This window comes from Tyto alba, unplaced genomic scaffold (genome assembly GCF_018691265.1).
Source record: "Tyto alba isolate M040663 unplaced genomic scaffold, T.alba_DEE_v4.0 Super-Scaffold_3, whole genome shotgun sequence".
NCBI classification, from domain to species: domain Eukaryota; kingdom Metazoa; phylum Chordata; class Aves; order Strigiformes; family Tytonidae; genus Tyto; species Tyto alba.
Window position 1 is genome coordinate 1,197,404 of NW_024881304.1, and position 12,586 is coordinate 1,209,989.

Genomic DNA, 12,586 nt, shown 5'->3' on the forward strand with positions numbered 1-12,586 from the left:
ACTCTGGTATGTGTTGTTAGTGTCTGTAATAAATGTATGTTCTTTTTTTCTTCCCCTAACGAGTCTGCCTTTTGCTCATGATCATGAAAGGGGGATTTTCCCCCATCCCAGTCCTATCTTGGACCCCAAGCCTGGCTCTCTGCCCCTTCTCATTGCTGGAGGGGAAGGGAGAGAGAGGTGCTGCATTGTGGTTGGCTGTCAATCAGGCCTAAACCACGACACAAATGTACCCCATATGTTTTCAAAGGAACATTGCCACACAACAGACATGGCCTTAATGTTCAAGGATTAGTTTTGCTTAAATTAACTTATTCAATGGTCTCCCCTTTTCCTGTGAGCTCCAAAAATCTTTGAAACAGGGCAAAAATGTTTATTATTTATGCAACTCCTAGAAGCAGACTTTTCACTTAAGTATTCTTCATCTGCATCTTCAAACTCTCCTGAAAGAATCAAACAGTGGCTCTCGAGGACTATCTGGACTCACACAAACTGCTGATGGACTTCAGGTTCAAGAAGCTTTAATTAATGGAAAAAGTAGGCTGATCAAGACTAGATCCTAGAACAGGAAGCAGTTCTATTTCTCCCAGAAAGTTAATAATTGCTGTCTGATGTAATGATCGAGTAACATCAATCTGTTAGCCTTCTTCATTATATATCAATAAAATTTGCCAGGACATCTGCCTGGCTCATGGTGCCTTCAAATGAACAGACCTCTGCAATATATTACCACAGTTAATCTCTAAAGCTTCCAAGATTTTTTTATTATTTCCCATCTAACAGAATTCAATAGTATACTTGCAAAAGCCAGTGGCAAACTGCAGATTATGTAATATGACATCTGAAGAACACATGCAAGAACCAGCAGTTTAGAAAACCTGACCTATAAAAAAAACCTGAAAGAAATGGGGCTCTTTAGTCCGAGGAAGAGAAGACCAAATAGGACTTAAGTCTTCAAGTACATGAAGTATGATGAAAATACGCAGGAGTTTCTCTTTGGACATGACAGGAAGATGTGAAACTTAACCTGCAGTGAGAAATCTCTGTGTGTTAAGACCACCATTAGTAAAACTTCCAAACTGCAAAAACAGTGAACGGAGCAAAAAGATTGCCTGGGTAGGCTGTGGAGTCACTGGAGATTTTTAGAAACAAAGAAATTGTCATAAATGACAAGTGACAGTTGATTCTGACATTAAGCAGGAAAATGGACTGGATGACCTCTTAAGATTTTCCAGCCCTATTTTTCTCTAATTCTACAAATAAATTAAAAAATATTATTGCTACTTCACTTGATGCTAGCATATTGATTTTAGCAACAAAGACCAAAGTTTAAAAGGATTCCCATTAGCAGTATATGATGGATCTGGTTTTTTAGAACTTCTTTTGCTGCTTCTGAAACAATAGATTTTAAAAACCAAGAAAACTGTAGGAACAAACAACATTTCAAGTTACCTTCTCCAGTTTTCATACCACACTACTTTGTAAACTGAAATTAAAATGTATACAAGCATGCTATTTCCAAAAGAAAGTTGGTTCATTCTTGCTAAACTCTGACTGACTATTCTGGTGGTTGGGGTGCAAATGAAAAAGACATTCGGCTTATGACACTACCTTAAATCAAGAAAACATGTACAAGTAAAGAATAAAAACTTTTTCCATTCTTTCCTTCCCAAAGTGAAAACTCAAAGGCATCTCCCACAGATTTCTTACCATTTTATAGAGATCTGAAACACTGATCTGATCTGAATCCACAACCTCAAAGTCCTTCCGAGGAACTAAATCTAGGCCCAAATGTCTGCAAAAGAGAAGTAAGGAACAACAGTAAGTATAATACATTAACGTGTTCACTATTATCTCCTACATGTGCTTACTCAAGGTCAAGGACACAAAAAACACTAAACTGCTTAAGTGGTTTTGCAATTGTTAATCAATAAACAGATAATTATTGTAAATAAAATTAAATGCAAACACCAACCAAAAAGACCCACTTTTTGTTTCTTTTTGTTCACTGACTACAGTGGAGCTATAGCAATTAATGCTAGTTGAAGCTTTTGGCCAAAATGTTGGTGCAGTATCCAGAACAAGTTCATTTCATACACAGAAATGTAAGTAGGCAAATAAAGTTAGTACTTCATGTTTGTGCTGCAGTATTAGAGAAGGTTAACGCACTACATAATGAAAAGGTTCCATTAGTAACCCTGTTCAAATGTGCAAAGAGATACTGTGCCTTGGGAAGCTGCATTGAAATTCCTGGTGTTTATGCAACTAAACCTTCAACTTTATCACTGAATAAACATAGGTGGTTTTTTGTTTTATAATAAACAATAACTGCAATATCAATAAGAATTTTCATTTGTATTTGTAACACACACATACAAAAAACCCTTTAATTACTCTGAACTGAAACATATTGGCTGAAATCAAATATATACTTTTTTAAAAAATAAAATAGTTTATACCAGTGCAGAGAGGATGACTACTTAAGAAATCCTGTAGAAAAGAAGTAAGTTCAGGTCAAAGCTGCATGTGAGTGACAGAATAAGGTATTTTGCATCCAGACAAATAAATGAACAATTGTTAACAAATAATTAATAATTGTAGACTATAGAAGACAATCTAAAGGGTGTCAAAAAACAACATTTTGCTCTGTAGATATTCAGGTTCTGAGGCATAAAGAGTTCTAAGCATTACAATAAAAAGCTATTCTAAGCATACATATTAGGAGTAAAATTAAAGAAACATATGAATGAATCATTTTCTTATGTAACTTTGATACATAATTAACAGATATTTTATATTGAAATTTTTAATAGTCTTTAAGAAAAAAAATTCAGAAGAGGTACCCTTATGGACTACCTCTGCACTTTTTCTGTCACTAACTATAAAAAAAGAAAGCAGAAGTCAATTTAATTTTGTAATCAGAGAGGGAAACATTCTGCACAGACTTGTTCCTGATGGCAAATGAAAAATTTTATTTGAAAAAACCTCTCAGGTACCACAGAATAATTGTATGGTGCAATAAACAGAAGCCTCCAGGCAATATGGTGTCTTTCTGAACAATTAACTTAAAACAACAGCAAAGAACCACCAGCAGTTTGTATGAAGCCCAGTTACCTTTGCTGACCACTATACTTTTAATCATTTCCCATGTTTCCCAACTCAATAATTCTTTTTGAAACTTTGCTTAATCAGGTCTTCCTTCCTTAATTATATCCTTAAATGATCACATCCCCCAAAAAATAGCTCAGTTCTGGTCCACTTGCTGGCAAAAAACTGTTTGACAGTACTATAATTGTCATCAAAATACTGTACTGATAAACTGGAGTTTCTACATTCTTAGTTCCTTGCCAAAAGCAATTACATTTTCAACAGAAAAAGAAACAATTTTCCTTCTTCAGTGCAGTTTTCATTCCAAATACCAGCTTCTAAACTTTAAGGCTAAATTGTGAAAGTGATAGTTATACACCTTTTGCACATTTTGTTTTGATTAAACCTATCAAACACCCATTACCCATGGTCCAAGACCAGTTATCTGAAAACTGCAGCTGCAACGATGAAAATTACTGTATCTATTTACCGAACGAAAAAGATTAAAATAAAAATGAACAACGTAATGCTTATCTGCAGCTGTTATTTGAGCCTACTTACAATAGAAAGTAAAAAAAAAATATATAAAAAAATGGTAACAGGTAAAAATAGTAATATGCAAAGAGTCCACTTCAAAAATTTTTTTACAAAAGTTAATGATCATATTCATTCACAGAAGTTTTCCTGAATCTGCATACCTAAACCACCTCCAAAATACCCTGTCATTCAAGTGTTTACACACACCAAGTCCTAAAGTGTATTCATAAAGGAATTTCTCTTCAACATACAGATAGCAACAAATGATTTCCTAATAACATTATCAAAACCACTTCTAAGTGCATTACAGCTCCAATGCAGTTACAAAGCACTATTAAAGTTTTACAGAAAAAACTGCCAAAGCTAATCATAGCCTGATACTGTTCTATTCTCATCATTTCAATTCTCTAGAGAGCTGAGGTCAAATGGTGGTTGGACTCATTACTCAACACATGACAAAGGTATTATCTTCTACTTAATAATGTTCAACACAACTGCAGTAGCATCCCTGTGAAAATTATCCGATATCCTATTTTTAGTTAAATCCCTTAACACCACGGATTTCCAGCCCAGAAGATTCTCATTCTCTAATACTATGTTAATCCTGCACAATACTTGCTCCCAGCAAATAAAGGTGTCTTTTGCTTTAGTACTACCATGCTGTCATTTATTGTGCAGATGGAAGTTCGGGTTTATGCATTTCATTTGTATCAATTATTTTTTGCCTGCGAAGGACTGACAACATAGTGCTTGAAATGGCAATGATAGTCAGTGGCCCACTTTCACTCTCTATTATGAAATACTGTGGGAATATAAGAGCACCAGCTGCCAAGCAGTATTTCTCCAAAACATAGCATGCATAAAAATTAGGTAATGTGCAGTTTTGTTTACTTGACAGTTCTTCTCTCCACAATACTTTATTTTACAAGCAAATTCATGTGCTTTTTTATTCCTCCTTAACATTGAACTGCCTTTCAAAAATATTTCGCAAGTATACCTACAAAAAATCCCCAAGCCTACCGATTACCTCTTGATAGCATATGCCTGGGATAACTCCAAATGACATTTAGATATTCCTCCCTTTCTACATAGAAGACATAGAAGTCTTTAGAATTTTTCTTTCTTTGGGGAAAAAAAAAAAATTAAACAGAATCCACCACCCCAAATCTCTAGATTATTTTCTTTCAAGTAATATGCTGACAAACCGACAGACAGAAATACTAGAATCTTTAATACTGAAAGGGATGAACATAAAACTTTACTTCAGGTTAACAGGTCTTCTAGAGAAAGTCAACTTGGTTTTAATGGTAATTTCAAAGAATGATTCTAATTTCTAATATTTTCATTTATTTATAATACCAATACTACATCATTTAGAAATCACAAACCCACAAGCTATAACAATTCTTCCTAGAAGAACCTTGCAGAAATACGTTATCTGACTAAAAAGTCTTTAAATTGCATGTCTAGTCTTAAAGAACAGATTGAGAGAAGTCATGACATCTCTACAGCGTGCAAGATCTCATCCCCTTTGCTCCAAAAACTTGCACTTTACCTTCATTCTTTTCAGCTTTGATTTCGCAGCCACCAGTTTTACTTGTGTTCCTTGTCTCACTATATCAAAGCCTCATTTAATGTCATTCATATCTCTCTTCCACAAATACATTTATAAAGATGGTAAAGGGAAAGGAAACGATACTGACAGCAATTCACATAAACTATGTGCAGACTTTAAAAAAGACTTTGAAAGAGAAAAACCCATGGAAAACAAAATATATGAAAAACATGTTTGTGAAAATTAGACTGTGCTAATACAACTCGCTACTTTTCTTTGACAGTATTAAGTTACTTTGTATACAAAGAAACTGCAGGGGCTGTAATCTATAAAGAAATTTGTAAAGCACTGATGTAACGCTACACAGGAAATTATTTCTTAAAATGAAGATGATGAGATGAAGGGAAGTAATCTTAGTAAGGAATTGATTAAAGGGAATGGCAGCAAATACTTCTGAGCATGGAAGTATCAGACTATGGAGAGAGGTTATTAAGGTTTTCCTCAAAGTCTGACATCCAAGAGAGTTCCTTACAGTTTTAATCCCTCTTCAATCATTACTACAAGCATATTCAGGAGAGGGAACGAATATTACATATTTAGACAGAAATGGCAACTATTCTTTCTGCAACCTTCTTAAAGGCATTTCATTACGGTTGTTTAAATTGCTCACTCCTATTTTGATCACCTCTGATGCAACAATGACAACCACTGTAATAAGAATTTAATTCTTATACTGATTTCCAGATATTATGACCTCATATGTACATTTAATGCATATCTCCAAATACATTTTACAAACTTTAAGCTAATTATTGCAACACTACCAGGAAGCAATTATTATTCCTTTTATGTCAAGAAAAATATGACAAGAGGGTTAGTCACCCAAAGTCCAAAACTAATCTTCTGAGGATGTGTGCACTGAAATTTAGGACTTGTGTTTTAAGGCCATGCTTACTTCAGTGTATCACATTATTCTCTCTAGTGTTACGCGTGTTAGTAGTTAGTAGGTACTACTGACTTTCTGACTGCAATTCTGAGGTAAGAGAAAGACCATGACTTTAAAACAGTGTTTCATTTTATTTGTATGACAGCGTGAAAGATTGATTTCTAACAATTCCTACACCCCACACCCCCACCCCCCACCGGTTTTCCTTTTTAAACATTCATTTGTAACTTCTGCCTATTTGTGGATCTTTCTGTGCAGAATTTATGGCAACTATTTGGAAGATTTCTTTTAATGCAATGATTTTAATAAAATTTTATGTGCAAAAGAAAAACCTTTGAACTTAGAAGTAATATAAGAATACAAACTCATCTTGTTTATGGCTTTTATCTGTCCAAAATCTCAAACTATAGGTGGCTCACCCTCCTCTAATATTTTTCTGAGCCTAAACATAGAGCAGCTATCCCATATTTATAGGGAAAGAAATGTCTTCCCTCAGTACAGAAGGGAAAGTGATTGTGCTCAGAAACTTGGATACTTTCTGTTAATCTCCTGGCAGGTACAGTATTAATCTGAAATAATCAATCCTGAAGATCACTTAAGATGATCTCTGATCTTGAAGTTAAATTACTTTGAAGAAATCTTCATCTGCCTTTTTAGTAAATAAGGTACGCACATACTACTGAAATTAGTATTTTGCACTGGAGCAGAAGCAGAGGATTTACATTTCATATAGAAGCTCTGTAAGGCAGATTCCTGTTTTTGATGCAAAAGATTAGAATGAGACAGTTTTTTGTTAGTAAAAAAGTTCACTTCTGGTTTCCCATTCTAGGCACCAGTAAAAGTTGAAAAACGTACCCAATGCATTTTAAAAAAACTTAAACAAGTATTTCAAAAATCAAGTTTCTATGTTACTTGCAATGTGATTTAAAATTAGATGAAAAACTGCAGATTTCTTTTTATAACATGATTTAAAATAAGATGATGAATTGCAGACTTCAGCTGCAATTAAATTCTGTCAGTTGTTTCCTTCTCTACAACTTTTTCCTTGTTATTTACAGACCATTGGACACTTCCAATAGCATTTCAAACTTCAGTAGATCAATATCCTAATAAACCGTGTCAGAATTAAACATTTTTTAAAAACACAAATATTTGTTATATTCTGTATAAAATCTAGCAAGATATGCAGGAAAAAAGATAGTATATGACACTTCAGCTGTGTAAAATTACACAGAAGGATGCTTAAAACTGAAAGTCTAAAACCACTAAGATGCTTATATGACGGTAGTAAACTCTGCTCTTTTGAGCAATTGGGAAATACAAAAACCTACATAGCAGCAATACCAGTCAGTGTATGCATGCAAAACCAAGCTAACTTGGAAGAAGTAACAAAGCATCATAAAAAGGAAGCACCCAGGATGATATTTTTGCACTGGGGAGAAAGAATATGTAAGCAAGATAAAATTAAATTGCTATAAGTGGAAATTAGTATTGCATTATAAGAATAACTAGCAATAATACAAAAGGTTACCACCAAAAATTGTAGAATAAGTAATAGACCTACATTTAAATAGATCAAACTACAGAGCAAAACTTCTTAATATTTAGACTAAGGATACAAAAATAAGCAAACATAAGTTCACCATAGTAGTTCTGAAAACAGTCCAAATGACTTCTTTCACAAAAAAAAAAAAAAAATCTGTAACTACTAGTCCAGGGACCATATCTGTCCCTTGATTTCCACTAGCTCCTACGAGAACACAAGGGATGACTACCAGAACCACTGCAAGTATATTTAAGGGAAAATGATACCAGTTCAACAAACTGAAAAAAACCTTAACTGGTGGTAACAGGAAGTGTGCATTTCATGTTTGCGTCACTCATTCCCAAATAATACAATTAATTAATGATCAAGGTCAGGATAAAAGTAGATTTACACTAAATAAACACACGTGCTACGTATTACACGTCTGAGATTAGCTGTTCCCTGAAAGCTACTTGGTCATGGAATGTCTCCTGTTAGATTGTACTATCTTGAATAATTACAGACCTGCTCAAATTGCATGTAATTGAGCTTCTCAGCTAAATTAATACATGTTAATATCAATCTTTTTCATTTATTTTATTTGCAAATAACTTGAAAATCTCAAGTATGACAGATTAAGCAATGAACATTATTGCATTATTTGAGAAAGGGCAGTACTATGTGAATATGTATATAAAAATCATTATTTTAACAGATTAAGACAGGTGGCCATGAGTTTCACGATAAAACTTTGAGGGGAGATATAAGAAAGTGATAGAGCTCTCACAGAAATTCTATGGAAAAGAGTGATGTTGCAGAAAGACCTTCCAAACTCCCAAATATTTAAATATAAATACTGTACAATGTACAGATTTAACTAAATACCTTTTCAATTCAAACCACATGCCTTTTTATGCAGTTCCTTGATACCCCCTTCTGTTTAACCATGTATCTCTGATATCATGTACCTTTTTCTCTAGGGAGGTCAGTACCTGTTCTTATGTAGGAAGAAACACAGAATTGGGTTTTTTTCCTGAACAGATTAATCCTGAGCAGATTAATTTAATCATGAACATATTTATATTTACTGATTTCACTGATGCTTCTCCATAATAGTCATGCATTAGATTTACCTTTATAGTTTTAATGTACTTCGTATTTAATGATTTTATATTTTTTAAAAAAAGGTGTCTATAGCCACCTAATTGAACAACCTATTCTCGTCATTGCTGCATTGCTGTCTACTCTCCTCATCTTTTTTTCTTACATTTTTGCAGCTAATTGCATCCATACACTCTTCGAGCAAAAATGTCTAGGCATAATGTTCAAAAATGGTCTCTTGGTTCCCATTTACTCTATTGGGAATGATAAAGGAAAGTATCTGTAACTCCGCACTGCAGAACAATGACTTGATGCAATCTATTAGTCTATCCTTCAGAGCTTTCTTTCAACAAGGGAGAAATGAAATGTAGCATGGGGGCTAGCTAAATCTTCATGAATGTATTCAAGTGTGTGTCTCGGAGGGAGTCCTCAAGTATGTGACTAAGGAACAGAGTCATGACAAAGACATGTTAGTGAAAAACATCTGACTTTCTTCCTTAGTTGTCAAGTTACAGAATTCTTCCCCACCCCCTATATGTTAATTAGCACAAGTCATACTCCTGGTGGAATAGCAGTTGCTATATGCCTGAAGAGGGTAATATTTCCTTTCAAAAGGTCATATGTGTGTCATGCAAAACTTACCTGTCTGATACACTATATATCTCAGAACAAAAGCAAGTCTGGTGAAGGGCTAGTTTTTGTCTAATCACAATTTATTACCGTTTCAGCTTCTATCTGAATTGCAGTCCTCTCTGGCTCTAAAAAAAACTCTCCACAAATTCACCATGGAACTGACCAAGGAGAGAGTCTAAGCCTCTGAGAAATGGCATTATATAAAAAGCCTAAATATCACAGCCTCACCTCCAATGTCACTGTTGACAGTGAGGTTCTCCGTTTATTCTGCCAATGATTAAAACACTTAACTGAAAAAAATGTGGTTTTAGGATCTATAAACACATTCTCCCAGGCCTAAGGCTCACTATATTGACACGAAGTAAGGTGACTTAATCCTTTTAAAAGTGCAGATAGCCTTAGAAAAGGTCTAATAAGCAAACAGCTCATTTTGTACTATTAATAGAACTATGCAATAAACTCACTGTAAAAAGCTGTATTTGATTTCCAAATATTCCAATGTTCTACCTACACACAAATACTATCGGAAGGAAAATGGTGGTTTTGTTGTTGGCTTTTCTTTTCTTTTTTTTTTTTTTTTTTTTTGTTGCTTTTTCATAAAAGCTATTTAAAAATAATTAGAACAAACAGTACCCAGGTGGTACCTGTACTTACTCATTGCCCCAGTCCAGCCTCACTGTGAGGTGTCTCTTGACCTCTCGCACCTGATCCTGTGTCAAGTGACCTGACAGCAGCTGTCTACGTAGGTCAATGAGTTCATTCATCACATGCCGCAGTTTGTAGAAAAGATCTACCTTATGTTTCTGTAAAGGCATATTTTTGGGAGGAGAGGGGAAGAGAGAGAAAGAGAGAGAAAGAGAGAGAAAGAGAGAGAAAGAGAGAGAAAGAGAGAGAAAGAGAGAGAAAGAGAGAGAAAGAGAGAGAAAGAGAGAGAAAGAGAGAGAAAGAGAGAGAAAGAGAGAGAAAGAGAGAGAAAGAGAGAGAAAGAGAGAGAAAGAGAGAGAAAGAGAGAGAAAGAGAGAGAAAGAGAGAGAAAGAGAGAGAAAGAGAGAGAAAGAGAGAGAAAGAGAGAGAAAGAGAGAGAAAGAGAGAGAAAGAGAGAGAAAGAGAGAGAAAGAGAGAGAAAGAGAGAGAAAGAGAGAGAAAGAGAGAGAAAGAGAGGGGGAAGGGGAGAAAAGTGGGGAAGAAAAAGAAGGGAGGAGAGATTAATAAGTTTGGAAAAAGAAAGAGTGTGAGAAAGAAAGAAAAAGAAAGAGAGAAAGATTAATAAGTTACCAAATTTTCATTTAATTACCCTAGAGGAACATTAATCCAGTTTGTACAAGCTTTAAAATATTTGTATCAAAAAGTAGTGTTAACTGATGCTATTTAAACAGAATAACCTATTTCTAAAGTTTTGGTTCAATCTGCTAAGGGGTTCATTTTCTGATGGATCCTAAATGCTACAGATAAGAGGATTCATTATGTGCAGCAGGGATCACTTATTCCAATCATATGATAAATTCAAAGTTTTAGATTGAAAGTAACAGAGGGATGAAAAAGTTTGTTTTCTGTCAGCAGCTAACTTAACGGCTCTGAACAGTTAGCAACAATGATTCACCACAACAGAAAACCACTTTTAATATTTCTGATATTCCAACTACCAAAATTTACCCCATGTTAGGTGGGTGGTATATGAATATTCATTATCTGCACTCTAAAAGGGACTAAAGCAATTAATGATGAAATCCACCACTTTAAAAGAGGACAATTACCACAGACAATAAAAAAAAAACCCCACACTACCACCCCATCAGAATAAAAAAAAAAAAAAAAAAAAAATCTAACCAGCTAACACTGCAATCCTTTCCAAAAGAAATCGTATTCTTTAAATAAGGAGGAAAAAAAGAAAAAGAAAAACAAAACAAACAAGAGAAAAAAAAAATACACACATACACAAAATAACCCCCAGTCAACCAACAATAAAACAAAACAAACAAACAAAAAAAAAAAAAAAAAAAAAAAAAAACCAAGAAACCAGTGCCCTAAAAACCAGACAGAAGTGGAAATATTTTTTTCCCCTGCAGGAGATAACTATATGGGAAGCCCACGAGAAGGAAAGTCTGACATTAACAACCAAGGCCACCTATAAGCACCCGTAAGATAAGGAAGCATGTCGAAACTACTCTAATATCTGCTAGATAAGAATTGTGTGTCAAGGCAGCTCTTCTCTACACAGCCATGTCTCATATTGCATAAAATGGCCAATGTGCAATGAATGAGGATCCCAAGAAAAAAAAAAAAAAGATATCATATTGCAGCTAAATGCTATTTTTTTAAACAACTAAGCTCCATTCCCATTGTGTGCAAAGCTTGAAATGTTTGAATCTCACTTGGGTAAAACACTGACTAGATGGACCGAAACTGAGACCTCATAAGCGAGCAGAGTCTTGATCACATTTCTGCTTGTAAATTAGTGCGTTATAAAAACTCTCTAAATAAAGATACCTGTGTTTATGAAGACTAGATCTGATAGAGGAACATACAAAGAAAAACATAAGTGTTTTTTACTGCAACATATTATTAGAAAAAAATGTTTTTCACTTGTTTTACCAAAAATAGGTAAGATGAGATGAAAAAATAAATTCCATCTACTTGAGTTTGTTTTCCTACAAGACCACTACATTTGCGTGACTTAGGAAAACACAATTCAATGCAATGCATTTTGATCAGCAATTTGTTAATTTCTCTGAACCTGATGACACATCTGTTTTGCTGAAGCAGGTTAAGCACAGATGGAATCATCTGCTGTTCTTACCGAACAATTTTGAGATTAAAAGATACACAATCCTTCAACTATGCATCAGCATTGGTTCTGGTCCTGCCTGAAAAAAATTAAATACAGACACCAGATCCAACAGAAATACATATATTTCCAGGGCTGAAAATACTTATTCCAAGAAGATAATAATGCATAGCTAATAAGTATAAAATTACTAGATTTGTGTTTAGGTTTTTTCACAAAATGTGGTCAAAAGTAAATCCTATTTAAGCTGAAGAAGACAGTAGGTATAGGAAATGTCCATTTTTATATGCTATTTATGGGAACAAGAAAAGGTAACTTCTAATACAACATGAAGACAATGGAGTTTGGGACTATCAAGTAAGTAAATTAGGTATATTCTACCAATAAGACAGTTGGCAATGAAATGATGATGAGAATAAG

General features: G+C 34.3%; 1 protein-coding gene across 15 annotated transcripts in view; it reads right to left on the reverse strand.

Annotated features, from left to right (window-relative positions):
• Positions 1-12,586, reverse strand: part of DOCK3 (dedicator of cytokinesis 3) — a 221,282-nt gene that overhangs the window by 140,135 nt on the left and 68,561 nt on the right. For all 15 annotated transcript variants that reach the window (XM_042799365.1, XM_042799360.1, XM_042799358.1 and 12 more), the window contains exons 6-7: positions 10,036-10,184; positions 1,708-1,792 (exon numbers count right to left, since the gene is read on the reverse strand). In XM_042799365.1, coding sequence (XP_042655299.1) covers positions 1,708-1,792; positions 10,036-10,184 — 234 coding nt within the window. The remainder of the gene's footprint in view (positions 1-1,707; positions 1,793-10,035; positions 10,185-12,586) is intronic.